Genomic DNA, 17,390 nt, shown 5'->3' with positions numbered 1-17,390 from the left:
CCTCTTTTCTCTATAGTTACACCCCTCTTTTCTCTATAGTTACACCCCTCTTTCCTCTATAGTTACACCCCTCTTTCCTCTGTAGTTACACCTTCTTTTATAGTTACACCCCTCTTTTCTCTATAGTTACACCCCTCTTTTCTCTATAGTTACACCCCTCTTTTCTCTATAGTTACACCCCTCTTTCCTCTAAAGTTACACACATCTTTCCTCTATAGTTACACCCCTCTTTTCTCTATAGTTACACCCCTCTTTCCTCTATAGTTACACCCCTCTTTCCTCTATAGTTACACCCCTCTTTCCTCTATAGTTACACCCCTCTTTCCTCTATAGTTACACCCCTCTTTCCTCTATAGTTACACCCCTCTTTCCTCTATAGTTACACCCCTCTTTCCTCTATAGTTACACCCCTCTTTATAGTTACCAGTGCAAGAAGCACACATGAGATGCTGATCAGTAACTAAAGTCTCAGATATTGAGATGTACGACCCAGTGTGCTACAGTGAGAATGGGAATCCAACGGGGGTACCAGTGGGGGAGCACAGAGTAGAACAGGGGGAGCACCTAGTGGCACAGGGGAACATAAAGTAAAATGTTCATATTCTCCACCAGGAGGCGCTAAAGAAACTGCTTTTCCACTGTGATATCCCCCACTAATGTCACCCTGCTATATTTCCAGGGGTACCCAGGGTACAAATAAACACTCACCCCAAATCTCCCCCTAACTGACCTTCAGACTGGGCCCCCTTAGCTCATAACAAGGTTACAGATATATAGAAACATTGGGGTGTCACCCTGCTATAGTTCCAGGGGGTACCCAGGGTACAAATAAACACTCACCCCAAATCTCCCCTAACTGACCTTCAGACTGGGCCCCCTTAGCTCATAACAAGGTTACAGATATATAGAAACATTGGGGTAACAGTCACCCTGCTATAGTTCCAGGGGTACCCAGGGTACAAATAAATACTCACCCCAAATCTCCCCTAACTTGTCCTTCAGACTGGGCCCCCTTAGCCTCATAACAAGGTTACAGATATATAGAACATTGGGGTGTCACCCTGCTATAGTTCCAGGGGTACCCAGGGCACAAATAAGCACTCACCCCAAATCTCCCCCTAACTGACCTTCAGACTGGGCCCCCTTAGCTCATAACAAGGTTACAGATATATAGAAACATTGGGGTGTCACCTTGATATAGTTCCAGGGGTACCCAGGGTACAAATAACACTCACCCCAAATCTCCCCCTAACTGACCTTCAGACTGGGCCCCTTTAGCTCATAACTGGGTTACAGATATATAGAAACATTGGGGTGTCACCCTGCTATAGTTCCAGGGGTACCCAGGGTACAAATAAACACTCACCCCAAATCTCCCCCTAACTGACCTTCAGACTGGGCCCCTTAGCTCATAACAAGGTTACAGATATATAGAAACATTGGGGTAACAGTCACCCTGCTATAGTTCCAGGGGTACCCAGGGTAACAAATAAACACTCACCCAAATCTCCCCCTAACTGACCTTCAGACTGGGCCCCCTAAGCTCATAACAAGGTTACAGATATATAGAAACATTGGGGTGTCACCCTGCTATAGTTCCCAGGGGTACCCAGGGTACAAATAAGCACTCACCCCAAATCTCCCCCTAACTGACCTTCAGACTGGGCCCCTTAGCTCATAACAAGGTTACAGATATATAGAAACATTGGGGTGTCACCCTGCTATAGTTCCAGGGGTACCCAGGGTACAAATAAGCACTCACCCCAAATTTCCCCCTAACTGACCTTCAGACTGGGCCCTTAGCTCATAACAAGGTTACAGATATATAGAAACATTGGGGTAACAGTCACCCTGCTATAGTTCCAGGGGTACCCAGGGTACAAATAAACACTCACCCCAAATCTCCCCCTAACTGACCTTCAGACTGGGCCCCCTTAGCTCATAACAAGGTTACAGATATATAGAAACATTGGGGTGTCACCCTGCTATAGTTCCAGGGGTACCCAGGGTACAAATAAGCACTCACCCCAAATTTCCCCCTAACTGACCTTCAGACTGGGCCCTTAGCTCATAACAAGGTTACAGATATATAGAAACATTGGGGTGTCACCCTGCTATAGTTCCAGGGGTACCCAGGGTACAAATAAGCACTCACCCCAAATCTCCCCCTAACTGACCTTCAGACTGGGCCCCTTTAGCTCAAGGTTACAGTGACATAATGAGATATATAATGAGATATATATAGAGAGGGTGGCAGTAGAAGTGTCAGCTCTTCAGGTTTGTAGGCGTGTGATTGGGCAGGAGTATTCAGAGTCAGTAGGTAACACAAGAGTGACAGTTGTGGGCGCTGCTGTGGGACAGACACACATCTGGGTCCCATTAACCCCCTCCCCAAACCTCCCTGACACTTTGCAGCCAAGTTGCTCAGACTCCCCCCTCTCATTGTCTCTTACTAGAGCTGTCACGCTGCTCCCCTTCCAGTCACTCTCACTCACTCTCTCACTCTCTCCGCTACTGTTCCACGCAGACATTCCCCGAGCAGCATGAGTCCGACTCTCCTCCTCTGTCTGTCACTTGTACTGGGACTGTGCCGAGCTCAGAACTCTGACACCAACAACTACACCAGGTAAGGGCACCCAATGTGTGTGTGTAATATATAGGCACAGCCCCCCATCTTTCCTCTGTCACCCCCATATCATATATGCACATAATGTAAGTGTATAATATATAGGCACAGCCCCCCATCTTTCCTCTGTCACCCCCATATCATATATGCACATAATGTAAGTGTATAATATATAGGCACAGCCCCCCATCTTTCCTCTGTCACCCCCATATAATATATGCACATAATGTAAGTGTGTAATATATAGGCACAGCCCCCCCATCTTTCCCCTGTCACCCCATATAATATATGCACATAATGTAAGTGTGTAATATATAGGCAACAGCCCCCATCTTTCCCCTGTCACCCCCATATAATATATGCACATAATGTAAGTGTTATAATATATAGGCACAGCCCCCCATCTTTCCCCTGTCACCCCCATATCATATCTGCACATAATGTAAGTGTATAATATATAGGCACAGATATACCCCCATCTTTCCCCTGTCACCCCCATATCATATATGCACATAATGTAAGTGTATAATATATAGGCACAGATATACCCCCATCTTTCCCCTGTCACCCCCATATCATATATGCACATAATGTAAGTGTATAATATATAGGCACAGCCCCCCATCTTTCCTCTGTCACCCCCATATCATATATGCACATAATGTAAGTGTGTAATATATAGGCACAGCCCCCCATCTTTCCCCTGTCACCCCCATATAATATATGCACATAATGTAAGTGTATAATATATAGGCACAGCCCCCCATCTTTCCCCTGTCACCCCATATCATATCTGCACATAATGTAAGTGTATAATATATAGGCACAGATATACCCCCATCTTTCCCCTGTCACCCCCATATCATATATGCACATAATGTAAGTGTATAATATATAGGCACAGCCCCCATCTTTCCTCTGTCACCCCCATATCATATATGCACATAATGTAAATGTATAATATATAGGCACAGCCCCCATCTTTCCTCTGTCACCCCCATATCATATATGCACATAATGTAAGTGTATAATATATAGGCACAGCCCCCATCTTTCCTCTGTCACCCCCATATCATATATGCACATAATGTAAATGTATAATATATAGGCACAGCCCCCCATCCTTTCCCCCTGTCACCCCTATATCATATATGCACATAATGTAAGTGTATAATATATAGGCACAGCCCCCCATCTTTCCCCTGTCACCCCCATATCATATATGCACATAATGTAAGTGTATAATATATAGGCACAGCCCCCCATCTTTTCCCCTGTCACCCCCCATATCATATATGCACATAATGTAAGGTATAATATATAGGCACGGCCCCCCATCTTTCCTCTGTCACCCCCATATCATATATGCACATAATGTAATGTGTATTAATATATAGGCCACAGCCCCCCATCTTTCCTCTGTCACCCCCATATCATATATGCACATAATGTAAGTGTATAATATATAGGCACAGCCCCCCATCTTTCCCCTGTCACCCCCATATCATATATGCACATAATGTAAATGTATAATATATAGGCACAAATATTCAGGAATACGATTAAGTCTTGGAACTGAGTGGTAACGACAGCAATAAAGAATTAATTCCCAAACTACCCTGCAATGTACCAATACACATCAGCTCAGTATTGTTTGTATAGATGTATATAGCTCACCAACTGCCATTGTTATACAGGGAGAGAGGCAGCCAACATGCTCTGTACAGACTATGAGCAAACTTAGGGGACTGTTCCTGCTGAATTGTGCTTAGTACAGGGGATACCTATGCTGCTATAGTTTTATGGGATCTCTCTGTACAGACTATGAGCAAACTTAGGGACTGTTCCTGCTGAATTGTGCTTAGTACAGGGAATACCTATGTACCATAGTTTTATGGGATCTCTCTGTACAGACTATGAGCAAACTTAGGGGCTGTTCCTGCTGAATTGTGCTTAGTACAGGGAATACCTATGCTGCCATAGTTTTATGGGATCTCTCTGTACAGACTATGAGCAAACTTAGGGACTGTTCCTGCTGAATTGTGCTTAGTACAGGGAATACCTATGCTGCCATAGTTTATGGGATCTCTCTGTACAGACTATGAGCAAAACTTAGGGACTGTTCCTGCTGAATTGTGCTTAGTACAGGGAATACCTATGTACCATAGTTTTATGGGATCTCTCTGTACAGACTATGAGCAAACTTAGGGGCTGTTCCTGCTGAATTGTGCTTAGTACAGGGAATACCTATGCTGCCATAGTTTTATGGGATCTCTCTGTACAGACTATGAGCAAACTTAGGGACTGTTCCTGCTGAATTGTGCTTAGTACAGGAATACCTATGCTGCCATAGTTTTATGGGATCTCTCTGTACAGACTATGAGCAAACTTAGGGACTGTTCCTGCTGAATTGTGCTTAGTACAGGGAATACCTATGCTGCCATAGTTTTATGGGATCTCTCTGTACAGACTATGAGCAAACTTAGGGACTGTTCCTGCTGAATTGTGCTTAGTACAGGGAATACCTATGCTGCCATAGTTTTATGGGATCTCTCTGTACAGACTATGAGCAAACTTAGGGCTGTTCCTGCTGAATTGTGCTTAGTACAGGGAATACCTATGCTGCCATAGTTTTATGGGATCTCTCTGTACAGACTATGAGCAAACTTAGGGGACTGTTCCTGCTGAATTGTGCTTAGTACAGGGGATACCTATGCTGCTATAGTTTTATGGGATCTCTCTGTACAGACTATGAGCAAACTTAGGGACTGTTCCTGCTGAATTGTGCTTAGTACAGGGAATACCTATGTACCATAGTTTTATGGGATCTCTCTGTACAGACTATGAGCAAACTTAGGGGCTGTTCCTGCTGAATTGTGCTTAGTACAGGGAATACCTATGCTGCCATAGTTTTATGGGATCTCTCTGTACAGACTATGAGCAAACTTAGGGACTGTTCCTGCTGAATTGTGCTTAGTACAGGGAATACCTATGCTGCCATAGTTTTATGGGATCTCTCTGTACAGACTACGAGCAAAACTTAGGGACTGTTCCTGCTGAATTGTGCTTAGTACAGGGAATACCTATGTACCATAGTTTTATGGGATCTCTCTGTACAGACTATGAGCAAACTTAGGGGCTGTTCCTGCTGAATTGTGCTTAGTACAGGGAATACCTATGCTGCCATAGTTTTATGGGATCTCTCTGTACAGACTATGAGCAAACTTAGGGACTGTTCCTGCTGAATTGTGCTTAGTACAGGGAATACCTATGCTGCCATAGTTTTATGGGATCTCTCTGTACAGACTATGAGCAAACTTAGGGACTGTTCCTGCTGAATTGTGCTTAGTACAGGGAATACCTATGCTGCCATAGTTTTATGGATCTCTCTGTACAGACTATGAGCAAACTTAGGGACTGTTCCTGCTGAATTGTGCTTAGTACAGGGAATACCTATGCTGCCATAGTTTTATGGGATCTCTCTGTACAGACTATGAGCAAACTTAGGGGCTGTTCCTGCTGAATTGTGCTTAGTACAGGGAATACCTATGCTGCCATAGTTTTATGGATCTCTCTGTACAGACTATGAGCAAACTTAGGGGACTGTTCCTGCTGAATTGTGCTTAGTACAGGGGATACCTATGCTGCTATAGTTTTATGGGATCTCTCTGTACAGACTATGAGCAAACTTAGGGACTGTTCCTGCTGAATTGTGCTTAGTACAGGGAATACCTATGTACCATAGTTTTATGGGATCTCTCTGTACAGACTATGAGCAAACTTAGGGGCTGTTCCTGCTGAATTGTGCTTAGTACAGGGAATACCTATGCTGCCATAGTTTTATGGGATCTCTCTGTACAGACTATGAGCAAACTTAGGGACTGTTCCTGCTGAATTGTGCTTAGTACAGGGAATACCTATGCTGCCATAGTTTATGGGATCTCTCTGTACAGACTACGAGCAAACTTAGGGACTGTTCCTGCTGAATTGTGCTTAGTACAGGGAATACCTATGTACCATAGTTTTATGGGATCTCTCTGTACAGACTATGAGCAAACTTAGGGGCTGTTCCTGCTGAATTGTGCTTAGTACAGGGAATACCTATGCTGCCATAGTTTTATGGGATCTCTCTGTACAGACTATGAGCAAACTTAGGGACTGTTCCTGCTGAATTGTGCTTAGTACAGGGAATACCTATGCTGCCATAGTTTATGGGATCTCTCTGTACAGACTATGAGCAAACTTAGGGACTGTTCCTGCTGAATTGTGCTTAGTACAGGGAATACCTATGTACCATAGTTTTATGGGATCTCTCTGTACAGACTATGAGCAAACTTAGGGGCTGTTCCTGCTGAATTGTGCTTAGTACAGGGAATACCTATGCTGCCATAGTTTTATGGGATCTCTCTGTACAGACTATGAGCAAACTTAGGGACTGTTCCTGCTGAATTGTGCTTAGTACAGGGAATACCTATGCTGCTATAGTTTTATGGGATCTCTCTGTACAGACTATGAGCAAACTTAGGGGCTGTTCCTGCTGAATTGTGCTTAGTACAGGGAATACCTATGCTGCCATAGTTTTATGGGATCTCTCTGTACAGACTATGAGCAAACTTAGGGACTGTTCCTGCTGAATTGTGCTTAGTACAGAGGAATACCTATGTGCCATAGTTTTATGGGATCTCTCTGTACAGACTATGAGCAAACTTAGGGGACTGTTCCTGCTGAATTGTGCTTAGTACAGAGGAATACCTATGTGCCATAGTTTTATGGGATCTCTCTGTACAGACTATGAGCAAACTTAGGGACTGTTCCTGCTGAATTGTGCTTAGTACAGAGGAATACCTATGCTGCCATAGTTGTATGGGATCTCTCTGTACAGACTATGAGCAAACTTAGGGACTGTTCCTGCTGAATTGTGCTTAGTACAGGGAATACCTATGCTGCCATAGTTTTATGGGATCTCTCTGTACAGACTATGAGCAAACTTAGGGACTGTTCCTGCTGAATTGTGCTTAGTACAGGGAATACCTATGCTGCCATAGTTTTATGGGATCTCTCTGTACAGACTATGAGCAAACTTAGGGACTGTTCCTGCTGAATTGTGCTTAGTACAGGGGATACCTATGCTGTCATAGTTTTATGGGATCTCTCTGTACAGACTATGAGCAAACTTAGGGACTGTTCCTGCTGAATTGTGCTTAGTACAGGGAATACCTATGCTGTCATAGTTTTATGGGATCTCTCTGTACAGACTATCCTCATTCTCTCTAACCTCTGGGGGAGAATCACAGGGGAAAACTTTCTCACTAACCACCCTGACATGTCCCCTGGCTGAAGACTTGCACTTTCCCAGGCCCAGTCTCTCAGGTTTATGGGGGGTGCCAGAGTGCTCAGAGACCACCCTCGTGCCACAGGACTTCTCTTCAGGAATATCCACATGGGAAAGATGTCTCATATCCATCATAAGATTCTTCATTCAATCCCCAATCACAGGAGTGGGAAGTATGAATGTACCAACCACAGGTGTAACACTTCACCTGACTACGTCTCTTCCGATATCTCTTTTGGGGTAACTTCTTCACATCACATCCAGATGAGGCCACTTCTGCAGCCGCAGCCTCTTCACGTTGCTTATTGCAGTTTGTAGACATATGGCCCAACCGACCAGAAAGGAAAAACTTGGGTGGTTCTCTGCTATCACCACTTACTTTAGGAGATGGAGCCGGTCTAGACATAGTTGGCATCTCACCCTTCCAGAAACTCGAGCCTTGAGCTTTGCAATCTCTTTTTTCAATTCCTCCTTTAGGGAATCACTGGAAGTCTTTTCAGAACTACGATCTCTCGGATTAACTTCTGATAAGTGGGTTCTTTCTTTCCTCTGTAGAAAGATCTCAACATCACGGCAGTGGGGTCCATAGACGAAGCCCCTCGGAATAACTGTTTCAGTCTCATGGAATCAAGGCGATCAGTAGTAATGATCCTTCTGCAAACAAGTAACTTTAACATCTGCTGCAGTCTCTTTAAATACTCAGACTCTCTTTGTCTTTCTGCATGCAAGACTGAAACTTGTACAGCATCTCAAGTTCATCTTCCACTGGTCCATAGGTATCTTCCAACAGTTCTATTGACTTCTCAGGACCATCGTGCGGGCACACCTCTCTGTGTAGCTTAATGAGGTCCAGTGAAGACCCTCACAAACTCTCTTGGATCTTGCGACACAAAGCAGGTCCAGACCCAGGCCAATCAGCAACAGCGGTCAAAGCAGAATCTCTCCAGACCTCAAAGGTCTCTTCACCCAAGGGAGTGGGTTCCACACCTGAAAATATCTTCAGTCTCTTATTATTGGCAACTGTCTCAAATTCTCACTTGTGCCAATACTTCCACAAGCTGAGCTGATTCAAAGACATCACGTAGGGGTGGGATTCTCCCAGCAGAATTCAAACTCTCACACAATTCAGTGTATTTCAGCTTTGTCTGGGGCGTCACTTCAAACTGTCATTTAGTCACTGGCCTGTGACCAACGGTAGGTAGTGGTGGCGCATCAGTGCAAAGGGGATTTGGTTCCTCCACATCAGCTCCAACTTCATCCTCACGGTCACTGATTCCTTCTCCTCTGGAACAGATGGTAAGATAATTTGCCAGTAACAGTTCTCTTCTGCTTCAACACCAAGTACACAGGTCTCTCTATTAATCTCGCCAGGACTATCCACAAGAACATTTACCAGACACGTCTGGGTCGCGTCATGAACTTACCACTCTAGGTCACTAAATAGATCCATCAGTATCCAGGATCTTCTTAATAACTTCCTCCTTTGTTCTGGGTATGATTGGACCTACTACAGCAGTCTTTTTTGGGTTCAGGCCCAAACTCTTGCACCACTCCAGAACACTCTGGGGACTCTCAGCAAATGACGCCATCTTGTCTCACTTTCTCCATGACCAGGTCCCAGCCGTAATCTCAGCAGTGTCTCCAAAATGTAACCCCTTTTACACCCCTTTGTCAGTTACACTTCATGTGTGGCGCTTACCTGATGCATGGGACTAACCTGAGCCACTCCACAGTGGTATTGGGAGAGATTGGGTACCTGGTACTTACCAGCGCAGTGTCTCCACTTAGGGACTGTTCCTGCTGAATTGTGCTTAGTACAGGGGAATACCTATGCTGCCATAGTTTTATGGGATCTCTCTGTACAGACTATGAGCAAACTTAGGGACTGTTCCTGCTGAATTGTGCTTAGTACAGGAGAATACCTATGTACCATAGTTTTATGGGATCTCTCTGTACAGACTATGAGCAAACTTAGGGGCTGTTCCTGCTGAATTGTGCTTAGTACAGGGAATACCTATGCTGCCATAGTTTTATGGGATCTCTCTGTACAGACTATGAGCAAACGTATACACTCTATACCTCAAGCATTTAGGTGGGGAGTGGTGGGTTACAGGGGGCTGCAGTCGTACCTCTATCTGCTCAGAGGGAGGGCAACTTGGCCAGAGAGGGGGGAATGAGGAGAAAGATTTGTGAGTCGCTCCATGTTGCCCCCCCCCTTACTTCACTACTCTGGGCAAGTTCCATGTGCTGCTGGTTCCTGGGGGGGGAGCTCCTCTCTGGAATTCCGTACATACTTTGGTTTTATCCTGACATCTAATTATAAGGATTTATATGGGGAAGCAGCAGGAGGTGGGGAGAGGGGGGCACACGGAGTGCACATGGGGTTACATATGTCAATGGAAGCAGCAGAGCTAACAATCTCTTGGGCAGTAGCTGCAGCCGCAGGGTGTGGGAATAACAGGGAATCCATGTGGCAAGTGGGTTATAAGGAATGTTCCCACATGTGTTGGGGCCACAGCAAGTGCTTCTCACGGGGTTATTTATGGAGTCTTGGAACTGAATGTCACTGGCACTTAACTAGTTAATGCTGGATCTGCTGTACTCGTTTCTTTATAAAACATCAGTTATTGAGCTTTAGTAGATGTGGAGGGTCCCCAGTTCCCACTAGTGGTCCGTCTGGTCTAGTGCCAGCATGAATGGCAGTGGATGTTGAGAGTTGTAGTTTCACATATGGAGCAGCTCTTGGATTAATGAGAGTAAAAGGCACCAAGTGTATGTTTAATATATGTAATCCGGCCAATTTCCCATCCTCTAGTTCCTGCTCTCACCCACACAAGGACCCCTTTAATGAGCAGAAGGGGGGAACAAGCAGGTAGTGAGAGTCAGCTCTTTGCTCACACTGGGCCCTTTATTCATCTGGGACACAGGTCACATTGACAGGCCGAGAGCTGAAATCTATTGACCCTCCCTCAGCGGAAATGTCACGTCTGGTCAGGGGGGGTTTAGGGGCCACAGAGAAACCACATGAAGAAACTCCCTTGTGTGTCTGATAGTGGAGGAGAAGAACCCCCTGTTTCTCTGATTAAAGCTACAGTTTAACTGTGCACCTTCCCGAGGGGCGTCTACCTCACGCCTAAAGCTAATTATGGAAGAAAATCACTCGGCCAAAGCCCCCCGTGCTCATCTCGGCACCTTTACCTTTTAGTTCTCATGATATTAGCAGTTTTACTCACATACAAGCAAGTGCTACATAGATAAACATGTTCCCTGAAACAAACCTGCACAACAAAGCCACGTATATGGGCCAAGAGTAGAACCTTACGGACCCTTATCCTCCAATAAATCCCCTTATCAACAACTACGTGTCCTACCTTGCACCACCCTCACCCCCTGACCACTAACAGCTCTTCATACTTTTCACAGACCGGTGTTTCTATGCGGCGGAGACTTCACGGGAGATTCGGGGTTCATTGCCAGCGAGGGATTTCCAAATAATTACCCCCCTAACAAGAAATGTCTGTGGAAAATCACGGTAAGTGGTGAGGGAAACAGATTTCTGAACTGAACTAGGGCAGGAGAGGAGATGGTGGAGCTGAGGTCCCAGAAGAACAATAGAGTGCATCTAGAGAGAAACACAAAGGGAAAAACTGGAGGAGGAATTCTGGTGAGAACATCTAGATATAAAGGAGAGAAGCTGTATAGAAGGGCAATTCTGACCCATGGAGAAATCAGTGGAGGGATAGTAAAGATAAAGGTAGAAGAGAAATTCTAAGGAAGGAAGAGAAAGGTGTGTGGAGTAGAGGCGAAGGAGATAAAAGACAAATTTCTGGAGAGAGCATAGAAAGGTAAGTAGGGTACTTCTAGAGAGAAAATGTTGGGTGAATGGAACAGATTGAAGAAAAAGTCTGGAGAGATGGTGAGAAAGACAAAGGGGGAGAATGTGGAAGAGGGATTCTAGAAAGAAGAATGTGAGAATTCTGGAGAGAATGGTGTTAGGTAAGTGGGATAAGTGGGGGAGAAGATGGAAAAAAGTCTGGAGAGAAGAGGGATATGTGAGCAAGACAGGGGGAGATTATGAAAGAGGAATTCTAGAAAGGGGAATGTGAGAATTCTGGAGACAATAGTTTTAGGTTAGTGGGGAGAAGATGGAGAGTCTGGAGAGAAGAGAGATGGTTTGGCGAGCAAGACAGAGGGGGGAAATGTGGAAAAGGGATTCTAGAAAGAATATGAGTATGTGAGATTTCTGGAGAATATGGAAAAAAGTCTGGAGAGTACAAAGTGGTACTTGAGAAAGGATGAAAGAATAATTCTGCAGAGAATAGAGGTGAGGAAAAGTGGGAGATGATGGAAGAGGAAATCTAGAAGGAAGATGAGTGTAGGAGGAGGAAGAGACTGATGTGTGACACAAAAGGGAAGAATATGGAAGAATTCTGCAGAGAAGAGTGGGTAATGGAGACAGATGGGGGACAGGTGGGAGCGTAATTGTGGAGAGAAGAGAGATGAGTGTGTGGGATAAGATCGAGAAGAAAGGAATAAGAATCTCTAATGCACTGAGGTGTCTCTCCCATTTCTGCTGTAGGTGCCAGATGGGCATGTGGTTATGCTCACGTTCCGACTGCTGGACATGGAGGCAGATCCCAGTTGCCGATATGACTACCTAAACATTTACAATGGGCACAGTGAGAAAGGTCAGAGGTTGGCCCGTGTCTGTGGAACGTTTCGCCCAGGAGCTCTTCTCTCTACCGGCCCACAAATGATGCTGGAGATGGTCACAGATGAGGGGACGGGAGGGCGAGGATTTGTGGTTTGGTACACTGCTGGTTCCACCCAACCCACAGGTAGGGACCACCGCAAATATGATAGGCCGTCAGGGGGACAGACAGAAGAGGAGGAGCCTGGGATATTCAGTGTCACATTGTGGGTCACATTATGGTATTTTCTTCCTTTAGAGAGTCAGATCTGTGGGGGGAAGCTTGAGAAGCCACAGGGAAGTATAAACACACTCAACTGGCCGGAAAACAACTATCCAAGTGGGACCAGCTGCTCCTGGCATATTGTGGCCCCAAAGGAAAAGGTAAGAACATTGCTGTCCCATCAGAGGGAGGGGTCAGGACCCTTACATTTATTGTGACCCCATGTTTAATTCGAATAGTCTCATCAGTTTCTCATTTTAAGTGTTTGCCCCCAACTCTTCTTTATGCCTTCAGGTGGTAGAATTATCATTCGGGAAGTTTGATGTTGAAGGGGACAGTTATTGCCGTTACGACTACCTGGCCGTGTTTAACGGGGGACAAAGCGACAACACCCGGCTAATCGGCAAATTCTGTGGCGATTCTCCACCGAAGTGAGTCCAACAAAACAGAACTATGTTCCATGGGAATCGGAGAAATGATGGGTTGCAACAGGCTGTTTTCAGTAGAAGTTTCCCTTACACGGAAAGATCCAGATGTTTGCCCCATTTACAGACCAGTTGGGAGAGGAGCACCTCAGTTATCCTAGCCAAACTGGCTATCCAAAGCTGCTTAATAGATTCCTGGCTCAGTATACTGTGTATAGTTCAACACTTTCAGTCTCGCCCCTCATGTTTGTCCCAGTGAACTTACTACACACCAGGGAAAGTGAGATACGGGCAATGTGTTCCAAAGAGCTAACTCTCTGATTTCTGTTTTTAAGAACTATTTACTCTGATGGCAATGAAATGCTGGTCCAGTTTGTGTCGGATCTCAGCGTGACGGCTGATGGATTTGCAGCAAACTACAGGATGAGGGACGCCTCAGACGTGCCAAAGACCAAGCCAACTTCCAAACCTACATCCACTGGTGCTACAGACAAAAAGGCACCTCTGGATACCAAGCTCAGTAAAAAACCCACAGCCAAGCCCATCCTCAAGACCACTGCCAAGCCCATCCTCAAGACCACAGTCAAGCCCACCATGAAAGCAAAGCCCACTAAAGCTGAGAAACTTGCAACCACTCCAAAGCCCAAAACCAAGCCAACCAAACTGCCCAAGAGCCCAGGTACTTGTGGGAAATAGTCCGGCTGTCACTTCATTAGGTGACTCTAGTCAGTGTAACCTTAGGAAATACTAACCCAACAGGAAAACCATCCAAGGTCATAGGCTTTCAGCCACTTTAAAAATATTTCAGCTTCATTAAATGTCATCATAGCTCCCAGTTGTTTTGCAAATTGGTGGGGCTTACGATGGGGTAGGACTTAAGGGGGGGGGTGTTGCCTACATATTTCCAGTCTGTGACAGGTTGGTTGCATAAATAAAAACATGGACATCATATTATTAGATAATTGTTGGATGATTGAAGTGGTGGGGTGAAGAAGAATCAAGCGCTCCAGAATGTTAGGCTTGATATCCATGCAAGGGTTCATGGTGCCATTGTTCTGTTTTATTCTCAATGAATCAACTGAATTTTTACAGGTTCTTCATCGGCTGTTAAGTGCCCTCTAAAGTGCAGGAAATCTGGATCCCTTGGAAGTCACTACTGCGCCAATCAGTTTGGTAAGAAATGATCTTATTATGGGCTGAGCTTGTTCAGTTTCCGTATAAAATTGAGTATTCAGGATAAACTTTGGTCGGAAAGCCTCATCGTTCCCACAAGATCTCATTATGCACCCTAAGGGTCTTCTTCACGAATGGTCACCCATATACTCTTTATTACTGCCCATATCTTGTTCCTGTAGTGGTGACAGGGACCGTGAACGCTCTGACGCAGGGAGATTCGGAGAAGTCGCTCCTGGCAACAGTCACCATCATCAAAACCTACAAGGTTGAAGGTCTGAGCATCCAAGGATCGGGAAAGACCATGAGCATCAAGGTTATCAATGAGTGTCCCAAGTGTCCAATCCTGAAGAAAGGTAACGTATAACAGAGTAGCTACACACTGGTAGTGAACTTCCTGCTCTGTATAGCAGTGCTGAGTATCTGTACACCAATTGCAATCCTGTCCTCTCTGTGTCGCCAGGTTCCAGTTACCTGTTCATGGGAGAGGTCAATGCTGAGGGACAGGGCAGGATCGTTCCGGAGAGTTTTGTCATTGGCTACAAAGTTGCTCAACATCAGTTCCTTACGGCCATTTCCAAGAAACCCTGCTAAGGACCTCACATCGGTCAAGATAGTCCTGTCTGGGTTCCTTATAACCGACAACATTGTGGTGCTGGACTTACATAGCCTCCCTGGCAATAAGCTGCTCTTCAGGAACCTAGGTTGTCCAACATTATTCTCTTGCATATTGCTCATTGTCATATTATGTTCTACAACCCCCACCCCAAACATCATCTCCCACACTGTCCCCCTTTCTGTGCCCTTCTTCTCTCCTCTCTGCCCCATGTCTTTGTTTCTTCCTTTGCTGCTTCTGTTCCTACTGTTGCTCTGCTTCTTCTTTCCTTCAAAAGTCTTTTATTCTCTCCTTCCTGCCCCAGTTCTCTTCTTACTTTAATCCCTCTGTCCTCTGTCTCCCATGGATTAGAACAATAAAAAGCTTAGACTGGTGCTGTTGTGTCACCATGTTTTATTTATCCCAGCTCAGTGCATGATGGGAGACTGGGTGCAGTGGGGCCCCTTGTGATACCACAGATGAGACCAATGCATAATTCCTTCCTACCCTGAACTTGAGATGTTCCACAAGATGGTTGGATCGTAGCCATTCCAATGCTTGAATGGCACAGCCGGTAGCCAGTCACATCCATGTGGGTATCGGTCAAGTTGTAGCAAAGGAATATGTCATTTGATGGGGCTCACTACTCAATATTTGGGAATATGCCCGACCAAAAAGGAACAGGTGCCACAAAAATTCAGAAGCCCCAGGCCAAGAGGCAACCAAGGTCGTTGGGCTCGTGTGAAGGTCAGTGAGACCCAATCTGCACCATATGGGGCACAGGAATTCACACTCTCTTTTGTCTCACAGTTGGGGAGATTCCCTTTATCTCTGGTTCTGCTGAAGTTTGCCCAAGGATACAGAGCCCAAAAGCACTTTCTGCACCCCAAGTTTGCAGTGAGCAGAGATAACTTTATAGTCTCAGACACCCACTGACAGATAAAACATATATAAGGGCTAAAGGCAAGTGCTCATATTCTATGGACCTGACCTGTTTGAGTGTGAGTTCAGTGAGTGTGAGTTCAGTGAGTGTGAGTTCAGTGAGTGTGAGTTCAGGGAGTGTGAGTTCAGGGAGTGTGAGTTCAGTGAGTGTGAGTTCAGTGAGTGTGAGTTCAGTGAGTGTGAGTTCAGGGAGTGTGAGTTCAGTGAGTGTGAGTTCAGTGAGTGTGAGTTCAGGGAGTGCGAGTTCAGTGAGTGTGAGGCCAGTGAGTGTGAGGCCAGTGAGTTCAAGTTCAGTGAGTGTGAGTTCAGTGAGTGTGAGTTCAGTGAGTGTGAGTTCGGTGAGTGAGAGGCCAGTGAGTGTGAGTTCAGGGAGTGTGAGTTCAGGGAGTGTGAGTTCAGTGAGTGTGAGTTCAGTGAGTGTGAGTTCAGGGAGTGTGAGTTCAGTGAGTGTGAGTTCAGTGAGTGTGAGTTCGGTGAGTGAGAGGCCAGTGAGTGTGAGTTCAGGGAGTGTGAGTTCAGGGAGTGTGAGTTCAGGGAGTGTGAGTTCAGGGAGTGTGAGTTCAGTGAGTGTGAGTTCAGGGAGTGTGAGTTCAGTGAGTGTGAGTTCAGTGAGTGTGAGGCCAGTGAGTTCAAGTTCAGTGAGTGTGAGTTCGGTGAGTGAGAGGCCAGTGAGTGTGAGTTCAGTGAGTGTGAGTTCAGGGAGTGTGAGTTCAGTGAGTGTGAGTTCAGGGAGTGTGAGTTCAGTGAGTGTGAGTTCAGTGAGTGTGAGGCCAGTGAGTTCAAGTTCAGTGAGTGTGAGTTCGGTGAGTGAGAGGCCAGTGAGTGTGAGTTCAGTGAGTGTGAGTTCAGTGAGTGTGAGGCCAGTGAGTTCAAGTTCAGTGAGTGTGAGTTCGGTGAGTGTGAGTTCAGTGAGTGTGAGTTCAGTGAGTGCGAGGCCAGTGGTTGGAGTGTGAGTTCAGGCCTGGACTGACAATCTGTGGGTTGTGGCAAATGCCAGAGGGGCTGCTATAAGGTCCCATAGAAAGTCACTATTTAGTGGGCTGGTGGGGGCTGATTGGGCCTCTGTGTAGCTGAAATGCCAGGGCCTATTATAATTCTCAGTCCGGACCTGAGTGTCAGCTCTATGTCTCTGCACATGTGGAACAACTTAGTGATGTGGCAGAGGGAATTGGGCGATACCAAAGCCACAGCCAGAACTTGTGTATATGCCACGCCCACATACACCTCCGCCACGCCCACACGCGCTTGTACACGCCCACTCCGTGCATTGACTCGGAATAACTGTACAATTCTTTATATATTGAGCCAACACGTGACGTCCAACGCAGAGGAAACCGCTCGGCGCTAAGTCTCGTCGGTGCCTAAAGATTCTCAACTGGGGACA

General features: G+C 45.8%; 1 protein-coding gene across 1 annotated transcript; it reads left to right on the top strand.

Annotated features, from left to right (window-relative positions):
• The first annotated feature begins 2,522 nt into the window (after positions 1-2,522).
• Positions 2,523-15,459, top strand: pcolce.L (procollagen C-endopeptidase enhancer L homeolog). Its single transcript, NM_001094308.1, is given in 9 exon segments — positions 2,523-2,626; positions 11,382-11,490; positions 12,538-12,796; positions 12,908-13,032; positions 13,166-13,302; positions 13,632-13,975; positions 14,389-14,469; positions 14,652-14,825; positions 14,933-15,459. Coding segments are annotated over 9 exon segments (1,443 nt in total). The 5' UTR covers positions 2,523-2,543; the 3' UTR covers positions 15,064-15,459.
• Positions 15,460-17,390: the final 1,931 nt, after the last annotated feature.

The sequence above is a fragment of the Xenopus laevis genome, chromosome 3L (assembly GCF_017654675.1).
Source record: "Xenopus laevis strain J_2021 chromosome 3L, Xenopus_laevis_v10.1, whole genome shotgun sequence".
Taxonomy (NCBI): domain Eukaryota; kingdom Metazoa; phylum Chordata; class Amphibia; order Anura; family Pipidae; genus Xenopus; species Xenopus laevis.
The sequence above is the reverse complement of the archived record's forward strand: the minus strand, read 5'-3'. Positions and strand labels throughout refer to the sequence as shown.